This window comes from Amphiura filiformis, chromosome 6 (assembly GCF_039555335.1).
Source record: "Amphiura filiformis chromosome 6, Afil_fr2py, whole genome shotgun sequence".
NCBI lineage: Eukaryota > Metazoa > Echinodermata > Ophiuroidea > Amphilepidida > Amphiuridae > Amphiura > Amphiura filiformis.
In genome coordinates, this window is record NC_092633.1 from 67717290 (window position 1) to 67740431 (window position 23142).

At 38.0% G+C, this 23142-nt stretch overlaps 2 protein-coding genes across 2 annotated transcripts; both read left to right on the forward strand.

The window, feature by feature from the left end:
* Window positions 1–373: 373 nt before the first annotated feature.
* Window positions 374–15900, forward strand: LOC140154717 (alkaline ceramidase 3-like). Its single transcript, XM_072177283.1, has 5 exons — window positions 374–500; window positions 12366–12476; window positions 12806–12858; window positions 14900–14952; window positions 15738–15900. Exons 1-5 carry the CDS (start codon window positions 374–376, stop codon window positions 15898–15900), a joined length of 507 nt encoding a protein of 168 aa, XP_072033384.1.
* Window positions 15901–17743: 1843 nt separating this feature from the next.
* Window positions 17744–22599, forward strand: LOC140154321 (alkaline ceramidase 3-like). The gene is made up of 5 exons (XM_072176892.1): window positions 17744–17776; window positions 20034–20135; window positions 20297–20401; window positions 21914–21959; window positions 22083–22599. Exons 1-5 carry the CDS (start codon window positions 17757–17759, stop codon window positions 22140–22142), a joined length of 333 nt encoding a protein of 110 aa, XP_072032993.1. The 5' UTR covers window positions 17744–17756; the 3' UTR covers window positions 22143–22599.
* The last annotated feature ends 543 nt before the right edge of the window (window positions 22600–23142 follow it).

Consider the following 23142-nt stretch of genomic DNA (forward strand, 5'->3'; position numbering starts at 1 on the left):
TTGTTTATCATACATGATAAACAATCAAAAAAACGTGTGTTTAACAAAGCCCTGCGTTTTGTTCACAACATAGAAAGAGGCATATCTCGGGGGTTAAATTTTACCGGGGATGATGAGGAAATGATACCAAAATCTCAGTTGAGTGATCGTGAGTGAGGCTGTCGATCGGTAGCAGTCAATATTAACTTTAAATCGTTATCACGCTTATGATTATATATATCTAGATAGATATATATAGGCCTATGTATATAAATATATGCCACTTGTTCGTTCAACACAGAAAGCCAGATTTGGAAGGTCGTTCACATATTGCATTGGTATTCAATAGCTTTCAATGGTAATTTATACCGTTTTTCTTTAAATTGTGAAACTAATGAGAATCATGCAGAATATGAATTTGGATAAAGCAAAGGACGCATCAGGAATGTGGTCTCCTCTGACTGCACATAATGATTGGTGTGAGGAAAACTATGATACGACGTTTTATGTGGCAGAATTCTGTAAGTATGTAGCTAAGTACTACTAGAAAATTAGTACTTAGTACTTAAACTAGAAAATATATCTCACGGGTCACTTAATCAGTATGGTGACAAAATAATGAGTAGATTCGTGTTATTGTTCCTAAACCTGATAAAATCAATACCGTGAAATGGGGCATGGAAGTGAATAAGGACAAAAGTTTGGAGTGTTCTGGGGGTATTTAACTTAATATAAACAGTGTACTTCGGTTATATTTATAAATTCGCTTTTATGAATACGCACGTGACCACCTCCGCGCTGCCATAACAGTAAATAAATACTTCTTCATAGCGGGTGGTCTTCCTATACTTTGAATGCAAAGGCGGAACAACAGGAGACTACTGTGCAGCAAAATTGTATATTTTGTTCAATATTGTGATTATATTGTAAACGTTTCCGTCATTTATAACCTTTATCCCTATTTGTGCACAAGTCACAATGTCATTCATTCGATCATTCATTCATTCATTTATGGTTTATTAACACAATGCATTGTAGCCCTAAATTACAGCAAAGTTTACATTAAAAGACATATATAATGTACACAATAAAGAATTATGACAAAATGCAAGTGAACAACAAAATAAATAAACAAAATATTGCAGCAAACCCTATAGCACAAACCATACGAAAGCAAAACAAGTTAATATTCCACCCCAAGAAATCCAACACTCACAAGCACACAACATTTGCACAGCACAAGCCACTTACAGCACACTGGAAGGGCACATAACCACTCACAACAGATACACACCCACACCACTCAGCTTGACACAAGACACATCCTGAATTATACCACAATCAGAGTCCTCACACCAACAAAACTCACATATCATAGTCTATTCTCCTCCCCCCCCCCCTATACTTTCAATACAACAATACAATAATATAATATCAAGAATTTGGAAAAATAAACACATCAATATAAAAACAGTTAGCTAGCAACATGATTAAAATTAGAGCACATTACATGAGTTCATTGAGCAAATCGACAAAATAAGGAATTGCACTATTTTGAAACCTATTGGTTCTGCACTTGATTTTGTTAAAATGGTTTGCATTTCTCAGAGAATATTGCACTTTAGCTTTTAAAGGCAACCAGGCACTGAACTCATCTGACTTGTAGATATCCATTGCAAATTTAACACACAGTGTTTTACGCCTTTCCTGAAGGCTGGTGAGGTTGCACAGTTCAAGAGCATGGTCATACGACAGATAATCTGGACCAAGAATGATCCTGATGGCTCTTTTTGCACCCTCTCTAGCATTAAGACCTGAGATTCGGTTATTCCTGCATTCCACACAGGTACGGCATACTCTAATAAAGGCCGCATATAACATCTGTAAATAGTAATCAAATCATCAACAGAAAGGCTAAATTTCTTAAGCACTTTAAGCATGTACAACTTATTGCTAGCCTTACGCTTGACTTGAGACAAATGAAGATCCCATTTCAAGTCGGAAGAAATTGTAACATCTAAAATTTTCACTTTGTCCACAATAGCCAAATTCTCGGAACACATTTGAACAGGTGCACTGGTGGGTTCCTCATAAAGGTAATATTCATGTTAACACACTTGTCAGGATTTAATTTCATATCATTTTGCTTTGCCCAGTCACAAAAACCATCAAGAACATTTTGCAAAGATTCAGTATCGCCAATACGGGTTTTCTCAACAATTGTCATGTCATCAACATACTTTAAACTCTGAACCTGGCCATCGGTGACATTTGTGCGGACAGCTTCATTAAATTTGGCCAGAAAACCAAGAGGGCCAAACTTGGTACCCTGCGGAAGACCACCTTTTAGGGTAACAAATTCAGAACTGTGATTTTGATAACGAACACACTGCATTCGTTCTTCTAAGAAACTGCACACCCAAGGGATCACTGATGAACGAGTTCCCAAGTTAAGAAGGTCCTTTATGACGATATTATGATTGATAAGGTCAAAAGCCTTACTGAAGTCGGTTATGACAACCGAACACTTTGATTTCAATTGGTCCGTATGAGAACACAAATTGTTAACCAGTTTGACTAGATAATGTGAAGTTGAAACACCCTTGCGGTTACCAAATTGATTTGGGTCAAGATTGTGTTCAATATCCGACATAATCCATTCGGTGACAAATCCCTCAGCTAACTTCGCGAAATGGTCAGTTAATGAGACCGAAGGCGGCGAAGTTTTAGGCAAGGTATTACAGTAGTTTTTTTCCATTGTATAGGGACAACACCATTCTGGTAAGAACAATTGAGAAGATCAGCTAACGGTTTGCTGAGTTCGTAGGCGAATTCGCGAATTAGGTTCGCAGGAATGCCATCCGGACCCCTGCTTTCCGGCGATTATCATTCATAAATTGTGGGACAAGAATCCGGCGCTGGAAGAAACACTGGTAGGGAAGACCGTTCCAAAACGTCAATGTCTTTTGTGATGGAAGCAAAATGCTGGTTGACGCTGTCAGCAACCGCAGAAACATTAGTGGGGTCAACTCCAGGTGGAGGAGCTATAGTTGGCGAACTCTTCTGGCCCGAAGTAATGAACTTGATCTCTCTATACCAAGCAGCAGGGTTTTCGGATTTCATATTTTGAATCCTGTAAATTTTTTATTTAAAAGGCAATACAAAATAATGCGCAGAAAGCAGGGCCAAAGGAAGGTGCACATTACAACTTTGTGTCAATTTTATCGCTATATTTCGAGCCAGTGCCCATGTAGTCTATAAAATAATACCGGTAATCTGTCTGTGAGTCTGTCTATCTGTACCGCCCTTATTCTCAAAACTGACAGGTCACATGGCCCTCAAAATTGGTGCGACTTGGTCCGAGCCAGAACGTACAAGTTTGCATTTATTAGTGGATTACTACAACGGGGACTCTCTCCTGGGGTCTTCTCCACAATAGTTCTTTTCAACAGCATTTAGCAGTTTGAATTTTGACCTCTATATGAACTTTGAACTGTCATATCTCAAAATGCCCAATGCTGACAGAGGTCCAGTAAACTTATTTTTGAAGTTGGTGGTCTTGAGAAGCAATATCCATGCGCACTGGCAGCCGGACTAGTCTAGTATAGAATAAGAATAAAATCAACGGTTCATTTGTTTAGTTTAATTTTCATGGTTTGGCGAAGTGATAGTGTCAATCGGTAATAAATGAAAAACAAAATATACCCGAATTAGTTAACAGTGTTCGTTGTATCTGATCCAGTAAACGCACTTACTTGTGTACGTTTCAGCAAACACTGTTGCCTTAGTCAACACTTAATGAGGAGTGACTGCATCTAATGACAACCGACGCTTGAGGGATTTCTAGCGTGATATTTTGGGTTGACAGTTGGTTTTCCTTCTGGGGATTTTCTTGATCCCTGTTGCAGAAACAAATCTCATCTCTGTTCATAGTCGTACGCCTCCCTTTCTTATTTCTACAGCTTCCTTGATCCAGCGTTTGTATCTATCTTGCTCTGTGCCAATGACCTCAGCTTCCCCCACCCAATAACGTGATTCTTGTCAACAACATGATCTGTGATAGCCGACTTGTGCGTGGTAGTTAACGACTCTTTTCTCCCTGCTCTAGTGACCACTGTGCTGGCTGCTGACTTTCTCAACTTCGCTTTTGTGTTCTTCCAACCGCGTACCAAATTTCCTGCCTGTTTCTCCAATGTAAGATAGGTTGAAGTTCATGTAGGGGATTTTATACACTACCTGGTGTTGTGCGAGTCGCGCTTATCTTTTACATGGACGAGTTGTTTTCTGAGGGTGTTATGCGGTCACATAGCTGTGGAAATATTATAGTTCTTCATCACTCTGGAGACTTTCCCCGTGACGCCCTTGACACAAGGCATGTAAAGTAGAACAACCATACCTTTACTCTTGTTGTTTTCCTCAGTCGTTTTAGTCACTTTCCTTGGTCTTTCACGTTTTCAAATGTCCAATTGGAATAACCGCAGGTTTGGAGGGCTTTCTGGACTTTCTTTTCTTCTTCCACTTTATCCGCCTCTTCTGTCACTATGGTGTCCTTTCTGTAGTACATGATCGTATGACCCCAGGTTTTTGATACAAAGGGTCATGGGACTGGTAATTGAGGTATTGGTTAGTGTGCGTTGGTTTGCGGTAGACCATAAGCTTGACAGTACCGTCTTCTAATCAATGTATCCAGAAAATGTAGAGAACCTTACGTTTCTTGCTCAAGAGTAAACTTGATGGAGCCAGACTTTAATGTCGAACCGATTGATGTGGTCAGTCAACTGCTGAATGCTGTCTTTGTTTATCACTTCTAACACATCATCCACGTAACGGAGCCACAACTCGGTCTACAGTCGAGTGGAGCCGGAGCAAACGCATGTTGTTCCCACGGGGAAAACAGGGCTGCCTATGGCTGTATCGAAGAGCTGGCGATAGATTTTCCCTCTGAATGTAAAATAGGTAGTCGTAAGGATGAATTCAAGCAGTTGGACAACATCATCACTGGTTAATTTGAACCATGTCTTTTGTTGTATGCCCGAAGCGCATTCTCTTTCTCAAGTCTATTTCTTACGATGTCTAAAACTTGGTCAATGTGAGTATTTGTGAACAGACTGACCACATCATGAGAGTTGAGAATATCCTCTTCCTCGGTGATTACTTTGACAAGCTTCTCAGATAAATGCTGGGAATTCTTTACATGATGCTGCGTGTTGCATACTAATCCACCCAAAATATCCGCCATCCATCTGAAAGTACTATATACCCAATGGTCGCCGTATAATCAACAAATTAGGACGCAACGGGGTGTTTGGCTTGTGAATTTATTTCGTACATTATAACCTGTGTACGTTTTCAGCCGTAGGATACACACCTATGTTTCAGATGGACATTTTATTTTTGAAAAAACCATACATACAATACATAAAAATATTTCGTATAGCCCCTCACGAAAACTAGTGCATTGCATACGTACTTGCCCAATTAGCATTTTGTGCAAATTTTATTACATAATTTGTTGCCCTTTTTATGGACCTTTTCATTTTACATGTAAAGTTTATGGAGATTAATATTAGAGAAGGCTGGAAAGGGCGCTATAACCTCATTTTAGGCCGTTTTAGGCACTTAAATGCTCATAAAAAAAGAACGGCAACAAATTGTGTAATTAAATTTGCACAAAATGCAACTTGAGCAAGTACAAATATAATTTTAAAAAATCCTATACCTAAGTGGTTATGAAACAAAGGTGTACAGTTGTTTGTACTTCACTTCACTGATCTTACCTTCCTTTTTAAAGCTGGACAACACTGAGACGAGTTTTCGCTTGTGCTTTGGAGTTGGATCAGCCGGTAATTCTTCGTACGTCTTCTTGTCGTCGAGCATGATCGTAACTTTCTCCTCATATACTACCTTATCTGACACCACCGTATAATATTTCACTTTGTCTGCTGTTAGGGTGTTGATGGCACTTTGGATCATATTTTTGCTTGCAGTCCCACATTTTCAATGAGTTTCTGCAACAGCAATCAAGAAAATCCCTCCAGAAGTAAAACCAACTGGCAAACCAAAAAATCACGCTGAAAATCCCTCTAGCGTCGGTTGTCAGCCCGGGTTGTCAGCAGGCGCCATAGGAAGCGCGACCGTGAGGGCACACACCACTAAATAATCGTCCCATTGAAATACACGGGAAAATACAAGAAAGTAAGTTTGTTTTTCTACCCCATGTAACAACATTTTTAATATTTTGATCGAATCAACGTCTTAAATAAAGATTAAACTTTTATTTAAATTTAATTTTTTGGGACAAGTTAAGACAAACTTGAGAGATACGAACTCCTGAACAGCGCCATCCCGAATTTCAGCCGACACGCTCGCCTCCTTACCAGTTCCGGCCATGATATTGTTCCGAGGGCCTATCCATGCACATTCGATTCAGACAATTTTCTGAACAGATATGTAATGTTGAGCTCCTATTCTATCTTTTTTATCAAAACAACCAAGAGTCACTCAAATTTGGTTCATAGGGCCTGCACTTTGGCTCGACATTTGAAAGGGGCGTGAATTCATTTTTGGATACGCCCCAATTATAATTAGGTAATACTCGACTCACATTCCCTATGAGCGTGTTTATAGTGAGCCAGATTATCCGGTATTTAGCGTATAAGTACATCTTATACGGTATTGGTCGCCACTATAAACAGACCAATAGCGCTATTTGCCGCACATATTATACGGAACTGATATCCTTCGATATCGATGGATATTGCAGTATATTCATTCCGTATACGGCCACTATAAACAGACAGGGATTAACGATACCGTTATTAAAGGAAGTGGAGCAGGGTTATATAACTCTCCCAGCTCAATTTGTCACTGTAATTACACATCACCTACAAATATGGTACAGTACTGTAGCAATAATGATAAAAAATAGGCCGGTATCGTTTCGACGGCAAACTATTTGAAACTGGGAAAATATTTGTGCCTCCCACATTGCATTGCGGTGACCTCGAACACGCAGAGTTCAACCACCTCGGATTCAGAATAGCGCTATTGGTTGCCACTATAAACAGCCGAGATAACGGATAAGTCACATTCCATCCTAATCCCATATGCGTATAAGGATACCGTATAAATACCGTACACCACTATAAACACGCTCTATGTATATACATGTACCACATGTAGTAAATCTGCCTGCTTTATCTGTATTGTGCCGTTCTTAAGCAAATACGGTAGTTAAACACGATTTCATCAAACATTATAACAATAGCTCTTTTTACAGTGTGCAATCATCCCGGGAAATAATTGGGCAATAATAGAGGATGTGCGTGAAATTATTGATTGGCTCCATACAAAGGAATTGAACCGGTGTCCTTCACCGTAATCATGGCACAATGCAGTGCATTCAATCAAACGTTTTCGTCAACCTATTTGATCGTATAGTGCATTTGTTATGTGTGTGAGACGAGCTGTCGCGGTAGATTGCAATAGCTTGTAATCATGCTTTTGTTGAATGAATTTGAGTACTCCGCCATATTTACGGTATGATACGTCACAATCTAGGTGATTATTTGCATTGGATGTCTTGAATACGCTGGCGAGGTTGTGTAATAATCGGATTAATGCTATAACAGTAGGTGAATACAAGTTTTGAATATATCGCGTTGCAAAGCCCCATTCAGTGATCCCAGCGAAAGTGAAAAAAAAATCAAATTGTTACTTTTATAAAAAAATTTAATGAAAACAATTGGCAAAAACCCAAGAAAACGGCAGTATCGACGAAGTTGAAGTTGAAGCCCCATTCAAATACATGTAGCTAATTTATATACTGTCAGTATATAAATTACAGATTCACGTAAATGCATTATTTTTGTCTTAAATAGGCCTACACGGCTTAGGGCTGAACCACTGTAAGAAGACACCAAGTTGATGTTTTATGACCTTTGACATTCTTTTGTGGCGAGTGACATGGTCAGTTCAATTCACGCCGAGTGTCCTTGACAGGTTTAACTCTGCTTCAGTGGTCATGAAAGAATTCAAAAGATAACCTCTGCCCCAACTATCCCAAGCAATTGGCTGAAACTGCTCTTCGGAGCAGAACTCAGTCGTCAAATGATGATAGTCATATAATGACCAAAAGATTATTACTGACTATATCATTGAAGACTGAGTTCCGCAGTCTTGTACAAAATCTGAATTTTGATGATTTTTACGATCGTCCGGATGAAAAAAAATCACTGAATGGGCCGTTAGTTCCCTCCTCTCCTTACACTGGCAATATGAATCAAAGAAAAAAAAAGAAAAAAAAAAGAAAACAAGAAAAGAAAAAAAAGACAAAGAAAAGAAACAATAAAAGAAAAACAAATATGAAAATATTTGGTTTATAAAATTAATGTGACCGTGATGAGGCTCGAACTCACCACCTTCCGATTTAAAGTTCGAAGCGCTAGTGTACCAAATTCTGATGCCTTACCAAGTGAGCTGTGCTCCTGAGATACGAAATAAAAATAAAATAATACACTGTATACCTGCTTGTGTCGGTAATTGATTTACTCAAATTCCATAATGGTACAGTGCAACAGAGCAAAAATGCCCAAAATTTAAAAGCTATATAATTTATGACCACTATACACTACACATAAAAATAATAATACAAGGGAATTTCAACGTAAGAATCCAAACAATTAAGTACCAACATGCACAGCATTGTCCTTATATCACATTTGGGTTTTTAACAAAATGTTATCAAACCTCTACTGTGATTGGCAGCTGCACAATGCATCTCTTTGATAGTTGATAATGGCCATCCATTCAGCAAGTGGCTACTAACTGACCTTGACAGGCTTGAATGAGCACTGTCATCTGCTACAAAACCATCACACTCTAGGACCTGGTCACTCCATAATGCTACAGGGAGCACAGTACTTTGACAATGGAGTGAAAGACTATTATTATTGATTAGGCGCGGATTTTAAAAGTACAGCTCCTATGCGTGTATAGCAAAAATCATGTAACTAAAATACTAAATGCATTCTGCAAAATGCGCTCTGACCAATTTATAAAGCATTTCATTAGCTTTAATTTGACATATTGTTTGACATATTTGGAATTATGGTAAATTAAATAAAATATTTATTAGTTAATCAATTATGTAAATTAATTAAAAATTTAATGCAAATATGCATATTTCTCTGACAGAATTGTAGGATTTGACAAGAGCCATCTTTCTTGTAAGTTTGATTCTTATAACATACCGGTATCGTATTGCGTCCCGTTATAGTTGCAGAAAAAAATACGCGTGCAGGACACACCCCCCCCCCCCCACACACACACCCACCCACCCCCAGAGGATCGTACCGTTTTACAATCGTATAACATTCATTGGCGCTAGTAGTAGTAAATTCCAATTTTCTTTGCTTTACCTCACTTGTTCTGCTCAAAATTAAAAGGGACATATCTGACAGTAAAAGCTTACATTTTATGGAAATTATGTTTAACTATTTGCTTAAACAGCACAAAACAGATAAATCAGACAAATTTACTATACATAGGCCTATACATGTATGGTATGCCAAGGACTGTTTAAGAATATAACATTAGATTTATGATATTTACTTCGAGGACTGTTATATATCAAAAATGTGAAAAATATCAAATTTTAATAATTTGTCATAAAATTTGTATTATATCGTGAATTTCAAACAATGAAATTTATTTGATATCAGAAAGACATTCTTCGTATTCAGAATGCAATTCGATATGTCTGATGTGCTCTCATGTCCCACAAAAAAATACTATCGAAACGCTCAAAACGCTCATTCCAGATCCCTTAATTTGGTTAATTTTCTGTCTTTTTTTTTCTTTTCTTGTTTTATTTTTTTCTTTCTTTATTTTTCTTTGATTTATATTGCCAGGGTAAGGAGAGGAGGAACTAAAGGCCCATTCAGTGATTTTTTGATTTTTTTTCATCCCGGCGATCGTAAAAATCATCAAAATTCAGATTTTGGATACTAGACTGCGGAACTCAGTCTTCAATGATAGTCAGTAATTTTTATATTTTGGACATTATTATGACTATCATTTGAGGACTGAGTTCTTATGATCCGAGGAGCAGTTTCAGACAATTGCTTGGGATTATTGGGGCAGAGGTTATCTTTTGAATTCTTTCATGACCACTGAATCATAGTCAAACCTGTCAAGGACACTCGGCGTGAATTGAAAGACCATGTCACTCGCCACAAAAGAATGTCAAAGGTCATAAAACACCACTTTGGTGTCTTCTGCTATCTAAAGGCCTATGGCTGATTTTGTACCTTTCGTCATTGTCATAGATGTGCTAACATAGCTTGCTAGTGCAGTGGTTCAGCCGAAAGCCGTGTGTCTAAGACAAAAATAATGCATTTACGTGAGTCTGTAATTTATATACCGGTACTGACAGTATATAAATTAGCTACATGTATTTGAATGGGGCTTCAACTTCGTCAATACTGTCGTTTTCCTGTTTTGTTTTTTTGCCATTTGTTTTTCATTAAAAAAATTTACAAACGTAACAATTTGATTTTTTTTTTTTTTTCGCTGGGATCACTGAATGGGACTTTATAGCGCGGATTATTCAAAACTTGTTTTTACCTACTGCTATATAGCATTAATCCGATTATTACATAACTTTGCCAGCGTATTCAAGACATAGGTTATGTAGGGATAAACTGTACATGGGTATAGAGGCCCTGCATGCTTTTATCGATTGGCTCCAAACAAAGGATTTGAACCTGTGTCCTTCACCGTAATCACGGCGCAGTAGCCTACAGTCCATTCAATCAAATGTTGTCAGTGTGCGAGACGAACGATGTATAAATCTGGAGGTCACATTATCACTTATCATGCTTATTGTAAAAAGTTTGTCCAATGCATATACTGTGTGTATTGTTCCCGGGTATTGTCAATGCAGTCAAGCAAACAGGTATTATATTTTGAAAAGGCCGCTATAGTATATTCACAGGGGTGTCTTGAATGGCCAATCATATGGGACATAATCAAATTGCAGTGACTGCTTCCTTTGTTACCACATGTCAGTCATCTTGTGATTATTGGACCATGTAAACCTGCAAAAAACGAGCCAAAGTGCAGGCCCTATGCCCTCGGGACGCCGATATATTTCGCATAGGTGCTATTTTTTACCGGAACTATCAAGGGTTACACCAAATGCGGAAGGATTTAGTGTAGTGCACCCACCGTGACGTACGAGGCTCCGGGACGAGGCTGACGAAGATACAGGGCTGACAGCCCCATTCAAAATACACGGTTAGCAATTACAAATGGAAAATTAACATACTTGCAGTGGGGTACTTTGCAGAACCCCGACGGTTTTATAGTAAGATCATTTTGCTTTGACACCACATAACAAATTTAGAATTGTTTGTGAAGATTTCATGATTATGTGTTAATCCAATGGCGACCTCAAAATTGGCGATATCGCTTCCATCACCGCCTGGTTGTCAGTAGATGCAGTCTAGACTGCTGCCCTCAGTCGTCAACCGTCTGGAGCATACACTGTACATGCGAAGTGTAGACGGCTGATTGGAATGAGTCTAAGATGCAGTCACTCCTCATCAAGTGACAGAGGCAACAGTGTTTGCTAAAACATACACAAGTAAGTGCATTTACTGGATCAGATACAACGAACATTGTTTACTGAGTTTACTCCACCGATCTTGATGAATTTGTTCAATCCCGAATTAGTTAGGATCATGGGATGGTTCTTGAAGGAAATCATTGATTCAGTCTTATTATTATGTCGTTACTTTTCAAAAGTTTGAAATATTGGCATCGGCTTAGGAACCGGTGGGCTTTGGGGGCTCAGCCCCCTCAATCATTTTGGTGCGGGGCTGGAATACCTTTCAGCCCCCCAATAATCCTAGGTGAAGTTTAAAAATTGCGATAAAATAGAGGGAAAATGGGTGTTTGTGACTCCGAGGGCACCCTTGCTTCATATAAAAGGGGGTGATCAGAGGATGACCTTAACCCCCACTCAGCGAGTCACATATGAAGTTTCATTCTGGTATTTCAATCCCTTTTGATATGAGAGACAAAATTTATAGTTGTAGCCATATAGAATACCACTGACATATTTTTGGCTTATACCAACATTTACGCCCTTACATTTTCACAGGGAAAAGATTGCTTTCCACTAATATCAAACTCTCAATTTGATGGTGTTGATTGAACCATGAAGATATTTTTATCTTCCCTTATACAGGTGTCAGCCAATCAGGGAGTAGGCATATATGTACTGACCATTGTTGAGATTGGAACCCGGGACCTTTAGTATACTAGTAAAGAACATTAGCCTAGACAGGATTGTATTTTTTCTTTCTTTGTTTGTTTTCTAGGGAACACCATTACCAACATTACTTTCATCATTAATGCACTCATTGGATTGAGACAAACGTACAAAGACCGATCTGAAAGGAGGAATTTTAACATCTACCTTACTCTGCTTGGTAAATACCTGGAAATCACATATTTCAAAATGTATCGCCAATAAACATGAACAGGTATCATCTGTTGAATTTCTGTCTGATTTTTCAAATATTATGCATATTGTTGCACGCGTTTGCGGTGATGACAATATACCCTATCCCATGAAATTGAATTCCTCTGAATTGAATAATTATGAGAAAGGTATACACATGCAAAAATGTCCGCGCGGAAAGAGTCTTCTTTGTAAACAAACAAAATAATACAGATAATACTTTTAGATACTGATCAAATCATTGAATTAAACATGACAAATATTTTCATTTAAAAATGCATAATTTGATTTTTGTAGCCGTTGGAATTGGGTCTTGGTTATTCCACATGACACTTCGACATACATTACAAGTGAGTTATTATTATTTTCTATTTCAGGATGCACTATTGATCGCGTTTGACGGGAAAACTTTATTTTCATTAACTATTTTAAAGTAACAAAGACATAAATAAGTAAACAAATCCAAGTGAATATTGGGTAAAATGACGTTAAACATACTACAATGACGTTTCGTGCTACATCGTAGAACTTTCTCAAATCGACTGACCAATTCTCCCAATCCTCCTCGTCTGTTTCCTGTTGGAACTTCACGTTGGTGGAGCTTTCTTGGGCTTTAGAAGCTGGTCATAGATGTGCGACAGGAAGTGATTTTAACCGTAAATTTGGTACCGCGATGGGCTCCCCGGTTAGCCCAATAATTGCTAACCTGTATATTGCATGGCTCGAAAAAAGAATTCATTGCCACGGTCCCGGCAACATCAAATTCTCTTGTGAAGAAGAGGAAAACCAACCAATCGCGTTCCTTGACACCCTCATTGTGAAGAAACCGGATAGCTCCATCAAACTGTTAGTGTACCCGGAAATGACACACACAGATCAGTATCTCCACTTTCATTCATATCATCCACTTCAGCATAAACTCAGCGTCATTCGAACTTCAATAGATAGAAAGGATAAAGTCATCACAGAGGAGGAGGAAGACAATGAGCGTATGGAAGAAAGCGAAATCAAGAAAGCCCTGAAATTGTATGGGTACCCGGGATGGTGTTACAAAGACGTGAGTAAAAAGAAATCTCAAAACAGGAACAATCACAGTCAATCACCAGAGGTATGGTAGTCCTCCCCTACAAAGAGGGGCTTTTGCAGCGTGCCAGGAGGATATTTAATAAGCATGGCATTCAAACATCAGACACTAAAAAACATTCTGGTCCATCCGAAGAACAAACGCCATGCATTACAAACGGCTGAGATCCCATGTCGCATTTATTGTGATGACCTACTTGGTACGCGATTAAAAGATATAAAACCGAAGTGGAAAAAGCCTCCACTAAGGCTACAGAGCCTCGGTAACCGGAAAGGTCTATAAATTGGCCATTAAGAATCACGTGGCGCAGGACAATCATGTCATTGGCTGGGAAGACGCGAGTATCCAAGACAGAAAACATAATAGAAACAGAATAGACATAAAAGAAGCGATTTGGATACGGAAAAATTGGGGCCCAACACACTAAACCGAGATGAAGGAAATCGCTTCATGCCGCATATCTATGACCAGCTCCTATAGCCCAAAACAGCACCACCAGCGTCAAGCTCCAACAGGAAGCAGACGAGGAGGATTTATCCCCCGGCTCATAATTATTGCACAGCCCCTAAAGTTAAAGTTGCATTCTTTCCATTACCAAGTATTCCTTTCATATCTTTGTCGCATTAAAATATAATGGTGATAATGAAGTCAATTTCCTGCCAAAACGTGATCCTGCATGTGTGCATCCTTATATAACATTATTTGCAAAACAAACTTGGTATATTTCGTTCTTTACTGTTTAGCCGTTGGAGTTGGATCATGGGGTTACCATATGACTCTCCGTTATACGATGCATGTGAGTTTACATTTGTCACATCAATGCCTTTTAATAACTCTCTAAATGAAAATAAAAAGGGTAAACAATAGTAAACGAGTGATAAAAGATTGCCTGAAATGATCACGTTGTAATGGAGAGAAATGACAAGAATGAAATTCGGAGAGATCACTGTATGCAATAATTTCACCCTGGTACACTCTATTGGAGTGATCACTGTATGCAATACATAAAAGAGTGCAATTTCACCCTGGTACACTCTATTAGAGTGATCACTGTATGCAATACATAAAAGAGTGCAATTTCACCCTGGAACACTCTATTAGAGTGATGACTGTATGCATTGTATGCAATACATAATTTCACTCTTAATTTCACTCGTTTACGTTTTATTCAGAGAAGAACACTAGAATATGGCAACTACTTTGATCATTATTTTACTTATTAATAAATACAATTCTTATTTCTTTTGTGACGATTGTATTATATCTTTTAGTATCTGTTAACAAAATTTTACCGTGTGTACCTATAGATGGCGGATGAGATTCCAATGTTATGGCTGGCGGCTGTAGGTATCTATTCAATGTAAGTTTAGTAGAGCCGGGATCTGTGATTTGTCAATTTTAAATCGTCCGCTTACATAATATCGTGTTGTAATTGTTGATTTTATTATTGGTAATTAAATATTATGAATACAAAACCCACCCAAGTCCATGGAAAGTGGTTTTGAGAAAACTAAAAAAATACCTCATTTTAATTCCTTCAGTTAGGTTTACCTGGTAAATAGGGCAAGTTTTACATGCAAATGAGTGGGTTAAACTATGTGAGGTATGACGATTAGCATTTCGTGGACTTTGTGGGGTTTCATATTGTATGTCGGACTTGCGTTGTTTTTAGAAGCACATAGTTAGTATATTCTTTACCCTTTGCTCTCGGGTTTTCCATGCTTAACTGAATTTGTTCAAAGTATGGACTTGGGTGGGTTTTGTATTCAGGTATTCAATTGTTGCAGTTTTCTATTGTTTCCCTTTTAAAAATAAGAGAGGTCATTTTCTAATTTCGTATAACTTAATAATAACCAACAGGAAAATATAGCTAATGTAGAAGCTTTATGGTGGTTTTGTTGTTTGTTGTTATTATTGTTCTTTCTTTTTTCTTTCTGTTTTAATAATTTCTTTTATTGTTACATTTTTTGTTAAATCGATTTGGTTAAACCCTTTAAGGAATATCAAGAAATGTATGAATTTGGCCACAGGTTTTATCATAACAATCAAACATGCCAATCAAACATCGAATGTATAACCCCAGTATAAACATGTATAACAATATTTTCTTTTGATTGACTCTTGTAATATTGATTTTTTTGCTAGCTGGGAAGTAAATGCCTCCCCCAGGAAATTGAATGTCGCTGTTTTTATGTCGCTACTAATTGCTACAACAGGAGCATCAATAGCAACTTTATTGTTCGCCAAAGTTATATATTTCCAAGTGAGTAGAATGAACGCTGTTGTATTTGAACTTGAACTGATGTAGGAAAGTAGTTCACGATAGATTTGCCATGGAAATGTAATACTATAGGTTCCACAATATACTTTTTAAATAAATCGAAAATATTTGACGAAATGCAAACGTGTACGTGTATTGGATATGTGTAGCCTTATTTGTTTTATACATAATATGAACCAAATTATAGCGTCACACGTCATTGCGTTCTGTCACAATGGTTCATTATGTAAAAAAGAGCTCGTTTTAAACAGTGTTGCATCTCATGATCTGAGTCCATAGGAGTAAATTCTCAAACAATACAGTAGGCCATGTCTATTCATGTGTTTGTTAAAGAAAACGTCCCTGCTTAGATGGACTCAGGTACAACATTTAAAACGGCCTCTTTTCTTACATAATTAACCATTGTGACTGAACGCAACCTTTTTACATTTTTACATTTCGTAAAATATTTTTCGACTTATTTTAAAAAGTATTAGGGGGTAACTTATAAGTTGTGGACCCTAGTAGTGTGAGATATCATGATATGTATTCGTTATAATAACATGTTTCTTTTTCTTTTACTGCCCATATGTATTTTGTACATGTTAGCATGCTTTTATTGTCGATAAAAACCAAGTCCGACGTTCAGTTCATATTGGGCTACGTGCGAATTGCCGATCAGGTTTTTGACCTCATTCTTAGAACCAATATGTTGCATTTTAATTACTGGGGCACATGCAGCAGTACAATGTAAACTGCTCGCAAAAAGTCGCCATGTTAAAAATGTCGCCATGGTTTTAAAAACTTTTAAGTTTAACTGTACATTCAACAAGAGGTGAATCACGGGTTTCGATGGTGGAATGTCTAGATAAATACTACAAATGTCTAGGTAAATGTTTCCAAAGACGATAAAAAAAAAACCAGATCGCGTCCGATGTGTTCAATTATGCAACAGATTTTTAACACATGGGACGCGTTCTGGAGGTGTTAAATGTTACATTTGAACACGTCGGACGCGTACTGTTTTTTGGGTCGTTTTGGGTTTTTTTTGTGCTTGTGGGGTGTTTTTGGGTGTGTGGGTTTTTTTTTGTGGGGGTGTATTTGTGTGTAAGTTTTGTGTTTTTGTTGTTTTTATCGTCTTTGGAAACATTTATTCAAACATCGGTGGTATTTTCTAGTCCCTGCAGACTCCGCAACCCACAAAGACTTACGTCAAATAAGTTGCTGATTCCTGCTGAGCTCGATTATAAAATCGACATTAGATGATTTTCCTCTTGAACACTACGGACGAATCCTGAACGCGTTTGAGGTGTTCTGAGAAGTTTGCAGTGTAAGCAGTGAAACTTTATCTATTCCTGAAATATATGCATTTGTAGGATTGTAAGCCTAGATTAAATCAGGTTGGATTTTTTGATTGTTCAAATCCAAAAATTACTTACAAATTTTAGACTTTCGCCATCTTGGCTGATGGCTTCTTCAGAATGACCACTGGGGATCCACTTTTCCTGCGGAATTGGCCGCTACTTCCGGCAATGTTCGCATCCCTCGGTTGCTTAGTTCGTATGAGTGGATCGTATACGATCAATTTGGATTAGAAGGCGGGGGGGGAGGGACAACACAGTCAACCAGGACATCGGTAGTTACTCCCGGTAGTTACTCTCTTGATCACGTATATGATTGTGATTCACTCATAAGAATTCAGCAAACGACGGATGCGAAAATCGCCGGGAACTAAAGTAGATCACCAGTGGCCATTCTGAAGAAGCAATCAACCACGATGGCGAAAGTCTAAAGTATGTGAATAATTTTAGGATTTGTCGATCAAAAAAATCTGACTTGATCTATATATTCCTTTCATATTCCTACAGATAATATTTGGCATCTACATGTCTACCTTTTTGCTGATGAGTGTTCATGCTGTTATGTGAGTATATCAAAGTTGTTTGACCTGGATAATTTTCACCAACGTTTTACATATGACACTTGAATATGACTGTAGCCCATAGCTGTCTACTGCTTTGAATCCGCCGGTACAATTTAAGTAGTGTCTAAATTCCAGTACACATTCAATGTACGATGTTATAATTCCTAAGCTTACAGTATATTCTGTCAACATGTTCAAGATGGAAATAAATCTAAGGAGATTATTATAAGTAATAAAGTAAAGAAGTAAAGGAAATCATGGCCTACAGTTGAAAAAGCTCACCACTGCTGTCAAATGCATGCAGGTCATCAAATACTAGCTGAACAAATACTCCAGAGATGGAAAGACCCAAAACCAAGAAGAGGTGGAATGGAGTTAAAGAGCTCGAAAGAGAGAGCGCCACCTCATCTTAAATGAGATGGGCCGAGGTCAAACTGACCGGGCAGGTTGGGGTTTCAAGAAAACCCAAAAGCTTATTAAGGACATGAGCCAGAAAGAGCACAGAAAATGCCTCACTAATCTGGTGAAGGAAGTGAATGAAGAAGATATGCTGGTTTACCTCTACGGATGTGCTAAACAAGGACAGTGGTTGAGATGGGACTCCGCCATGTAGACTGACACCTCATGAAAGAAGCTCCTATATGTCTGGACACTGAGAGCTCCTGTCTTTCCATATCAATGCAATCCATGACCAACTTCCTTCACCTGCTAATCTGAAACTGGGGGGGGGGGGACCAATCTTGGACTGTGCCAATTCTGCAACTACCGTAACTGTACTCTGCTCCACATCCTGAATTGTTGCAGCTACTCGCTTGAGAATGGAAGGTACAACTGGCGCCATGACCAAACACTAAGAGCAAGGGCCTGTCACCATATATTGATGAGGCTAACAACAGACAGCAAAACAAAGAGTATACTCCAGACTTCATCCCTACCACTGCTTTCCGTACAGTCGATGGCACAATATACAGGAATCCAGCTCTACGTACTCCAAAGACAGAAGTAAAAAATAAAACATCCTGAAAAAGGCTAGAGACTGAACCTTCCTGATGGATGAGGAGCACAAGCCAATAGTGTTCCCTCCAGAAATAGCAGAAACTGCCAAGCGGCCTGATATTACGATCTATTCAGCCACCACCATAGAATTGACAGTACCATCGGAGGAGAACCTAGCCAATGCGTACGCCAGGAAAAAGTGTAAATATGACGACCTGGTAGCCAAATGTGAAAACAGAGGATGGACTGTGTTTTACTTCCCAGTAGAAGTGGGAAGCAGAGGCTTCTACAACACATCATTAATCAAGTGTTTAACTGCCTTAGGAGTCAACCAACCAAAGAAAACCAATCCTAGACACTACCTCCAAAAGAGCTCTGAAAGCCAGCTACATCATCATCTGGCTATGCAGAAATACAAAGGCATTCCGACAGATAGAGTTTATACCAACACCATCGATATGCACTGGGGGAATGGGGAAGGTTGAGCTCATAAACCGGTTAACCCGCCAAAGTCTGGTCCTAAGTCCAGAGACCCCAGTGCACACTGTACTGTGAAAATAGGCTTCGATGGTGTTGATGTTTTACCAACGACCATTCCTCAACGACACTTTTCATAGCTATACACTAGTCCTGCCTGCTGCCTTACATCACCCCAGGTGGACCGTTGCAACGGTGTGGCACTTGCTAGTGTAGCTTAAGCCCTGTTATTCGTGTTATTCATAGGCTTAAGTACAAGCTGATTTTGTTTGTTTGTTAGTTAGACTGCAACAAGGTGATTTTCCAATTTTGTCATCTTCCAAGAGAGAACTACACCAGGAGTGCTCATCTTAAGAAGGGTGAAATTAGACTCCGAAGATGACCGCTGGTGATCTATCAATGAACTACCCCTCATTTGCAGACGTGCACAACCTATAAACTCGCGCGCACACACTTGTTGAGGTTCAAATTACCAAGACCTTTTTCATACTCTTCTAATCTAGAATACCTCCTCACAAAACTATCGCTGAAGAATTTATGGGAGGTTTTTACATATCATTTTACATTTTTATTTATGTAACTGTTATTTTTGTGTTGTTGCTTTTTGTTTGTTTGTTTAGGAGTCTTTGGTTGTTTATTCGTCTTTTGTTTGTTTGATTTTTGCTCTTTCTTGTTTGATGTTGGTGGTGGTGTTTTCTTCATGTTGTTGTTTAGATGGTTGGTGGAGTGTTTTGTTTGTTTATTTTGAAAGTTAAGAATACCTTCAAACAAATATTTTTTTCAGGACTAAAGATTGCAATCCTCGGTATCTAAAGCTAGCAGGTTTCTGGCTGCTGATGGCATATTCTGTGTGGATCGTGGACAGAAACTATTGTCCTGAATTAAGGTAGGCAACAAACTAAATTACCGACACAATATCATAAGGAAGTTCACCACATACCCGTTATACTTTTAGAATTAGAAAGTATTCAAAATTATTTGTTAATTTGATGAATAAGTATAGCTTGATCAAATTCAATGACGCCTTTGATTTTGCATTTATTTCAGATCTGTCCGTTATGGACTACCACGTAACATCCAATTCTTACTACAGTTTCACGCATGGTGGCACATCTTCTCAAACCTTGGTTGCGCTTTTTGTATTTTGTTTATGTGAGTATCTATTTTTGAGATATTTCCTGATCCTGGTATCAGACACAAAAAAAATCGCTATAATCATGGTAATGTTGTTAATGCTGCAAACATAATAATAGGTCCACAACTTTAAAGTTGCCCCTAGATACTTTCTAAAATACGACGGCGTGGAAATGTGTAAAAAGGTATGGGTAGCCTTATTTGTTTTACACATATGGACTCGGTCACAATGATTCATTCTATAAAATAAAGAGACTGTTTTAAACAGTGCTGAAAGTTGCATCTGAGTCTGTAGGAGTCAACTCTCAAACAATACAGTAGGCCAGGTCTATTCGTGTGTTTGATAAAGAAAACCTGACTGCTACACAGCGTCATCATCCCTATATCTTCGTGTCAAAAATTGCCGTGATAGTACGGCGAATCCTCTCGTTTTTCAATAGCTACGCATGGCGATTTTGTTCGAGATAGGAGCGACTCAGGCTAAGCATAGTACGACTATCATATGAGATACGGCCAAGTTCTATTCTACACGTTATATACGATTTGCGCATGCTCTAGTATCCCATATGGTGTTGCTATTACGAGGAAATTCGATTTGTTTTCAGGTAAACCCAGGTTTTGTTTTTAAATACACTAACTTGAAATTAAATACACTAATTAGCGGCCATTGCTGTTTGCTCTGGATACATTTTTACTGCATTTTTGGCGTAACGATTTTTAAATCGTAAGTTAAAATTGTGATATATTTAATTTTGAGAATTACAATTATTATAAAGGAACACATTTAGCCCATTCACCTAAAATACAGGTGCTTGTATTATAATATTCGATCACACGTGTATATCACAATGCATATGTAAACTTTCTTTATCTATGTCAATAATAGAATATTGATTTCACCAACGGAGTATGGATCCTGTATGAAAAATATTTATAACATGGGTGTTGACGCTGTGTGCTATGGACTTTTAAAACGGCCTCTTTTCTGACACAATTGACCATTGTGATTGAACGCAATGATGCGTGAAGCTATAAATTGGTCCACATGTGTAAAACATACATTATTTTAAAAGTATTAGGGGGATACTTTGTTGTGGACCCTAGAGCTACACCTGATTCATTCGACGCAATTTCTAGTCATGCTAGTCGGGGTTGGGTATTGAGTACTCGGATCATTCCTATAAGGACAGGGATGTCTCACTTCCCTCCGTCTTTGCAATGCAACATAGAAGGACAGGGAGCTACAGGGTATATAGCTTTGTAAAGGATTGGGTCCATTAAAGCCACATATGGAATTATGACAATATTTAAAATAAAGCAGTTATCAAGAAAAGTTCAAAGTGACCATTGTGACATTGAAGAAGTTGTGTGAGTTTTTAATTCTTTTAATTTTTGATGTAAAATTTAATCAATTAGTAGATTGATTGCAAATGAAGTGTTTATAAAAGTAAGGGAATGTTCAAAACAGATTCCCCTTGTTATTAATAGGTTAACTCATGACATCCTTGTTTAATTTATTTATCTGTTTAGGTACGATATGAGGAGTCGCTACCTACGTCATAAAACTAAATCTAAGGTAAACCTTTACGTTTTGATGAATCAGTTCGTCACTTTTACTGTTATATGGCTCTTCAAAAAGTGTGTTGTCACTCTCTTACTATTGTAGTATTTACTTCATCGTTATTTACTTACTTTGCAGCTGAAATGGGGTCTGTTTCCATACATGGAAGTCGACGTTACACAAAAGGATATGCCGTAGGGACAGCTTCTATTACAATCCACATTGAATACAAATGCTCAGATGGGACCAATCTAACAATATATAGAGATATCAACATGAAGAGGAAAAAGACTAAAAGCTTTAATGGTCTCAACAAGATTAATTAACCGTACGTCGCTTTCAAACGCTAAGATTACCTGTAATTTCTGTAATGATATACAAAGCTTCTTGTGGGTTCATCCATTGCCCCCATTATAGTCCGGCTGTAAAATTGTTTTATCAGATTAGATTCTTCCAGTTTAAATGTTTTTCTTCACTGATTATTATTCTATAGATGCTATACGTGAGATTATGGGGGTGTAGAATTATCTCCCCTGCGAAATTCAAGATTTCCAAGGTCAGAATATTCCAAAGTTTATGGTCAAAATTCAAAACTGCTCAATTTCTTTTAAAACTCATCTATAATGTTCCTCAGATCATGAGGATTCAGAAAATATATAGTGTGACCTTCCTCCGGAGTTATAAGCTAAAATGTCAACAGGGGCTGAAATAGATCAAATGCCCGCATCAAATGCTCCAATTTTGATGAAAATTATCTCATTGTTGGTACTGTTGTCTTAATTCTAATAAATAATATACAGTTATAACTATCTGTGATAACTCGTTACCTAGGTAACCATTCATTAGTACCGGTAGGTCATCATCAACGATAATTTATACAGGTGAAACTATCTGAATCCTGATGACGAGAGGAGCAATTGACATGGACATCATTGGTCATAAGCGGCGGAGGGAGGTAAATAAGGATAATTTACTGGGATGGCAAATAAATTTATTTTTGCCCTCAAATCAGGGAAAATAATTTACTGGGTGAGCAGCTCTTTGATTAATGGCATGCATTCCGACGTTTAGATTTTCTAAAATGTAGTTTACTTTACCCCTCCCTGATTCTCCCCAAATTTGAACCTTTTGCGGGAAGAATAATTATAACAGTTTATTCTGCAATCAATCTACATTATAAATGTTGAAGGTTATGATT

Coding starts and splice junctions, on each gene's coding strand:
- LOC140154321 (XM_072176892.1), top strand. CDS start 17,757: ATGAGTGTTCATGCTGTTAT. Junction 20,402..21,913: donor GCTTTTTGTATTTTGTTTAT/GTGAGTATCTAT, acceptor TTATCTGTTTAG/GTACGATATGAGGAGTCGCT. Junction 21,960..22,082: donor GTCATAAAACTAAATCTAAG/GTAAACCTTTAC, acceptor CTTACTTTGCAG/CTGAAATGGGGTCTGTTTCC.
- LOC140154717 (XM_072177283.1), top strand. CDS start 374: ATGAGAATCATGCAGAATATGAATTTGGATAAAGCAAAGGACGCATCA. Junction 501..12,365: donor GTTTTATGTGGCAGAATTCT/GTAAGTATGTAG, acceptor TTTGTTTTCTAG/GGAACACCATTACCAACATT. Junction 12,477..12,805: donor CATCTACCTTACTCTGCTTG/GTAAATACCTGG, acceptor TGATTTTTGTAG/CCGTTGGAATTGGGTCTTGG.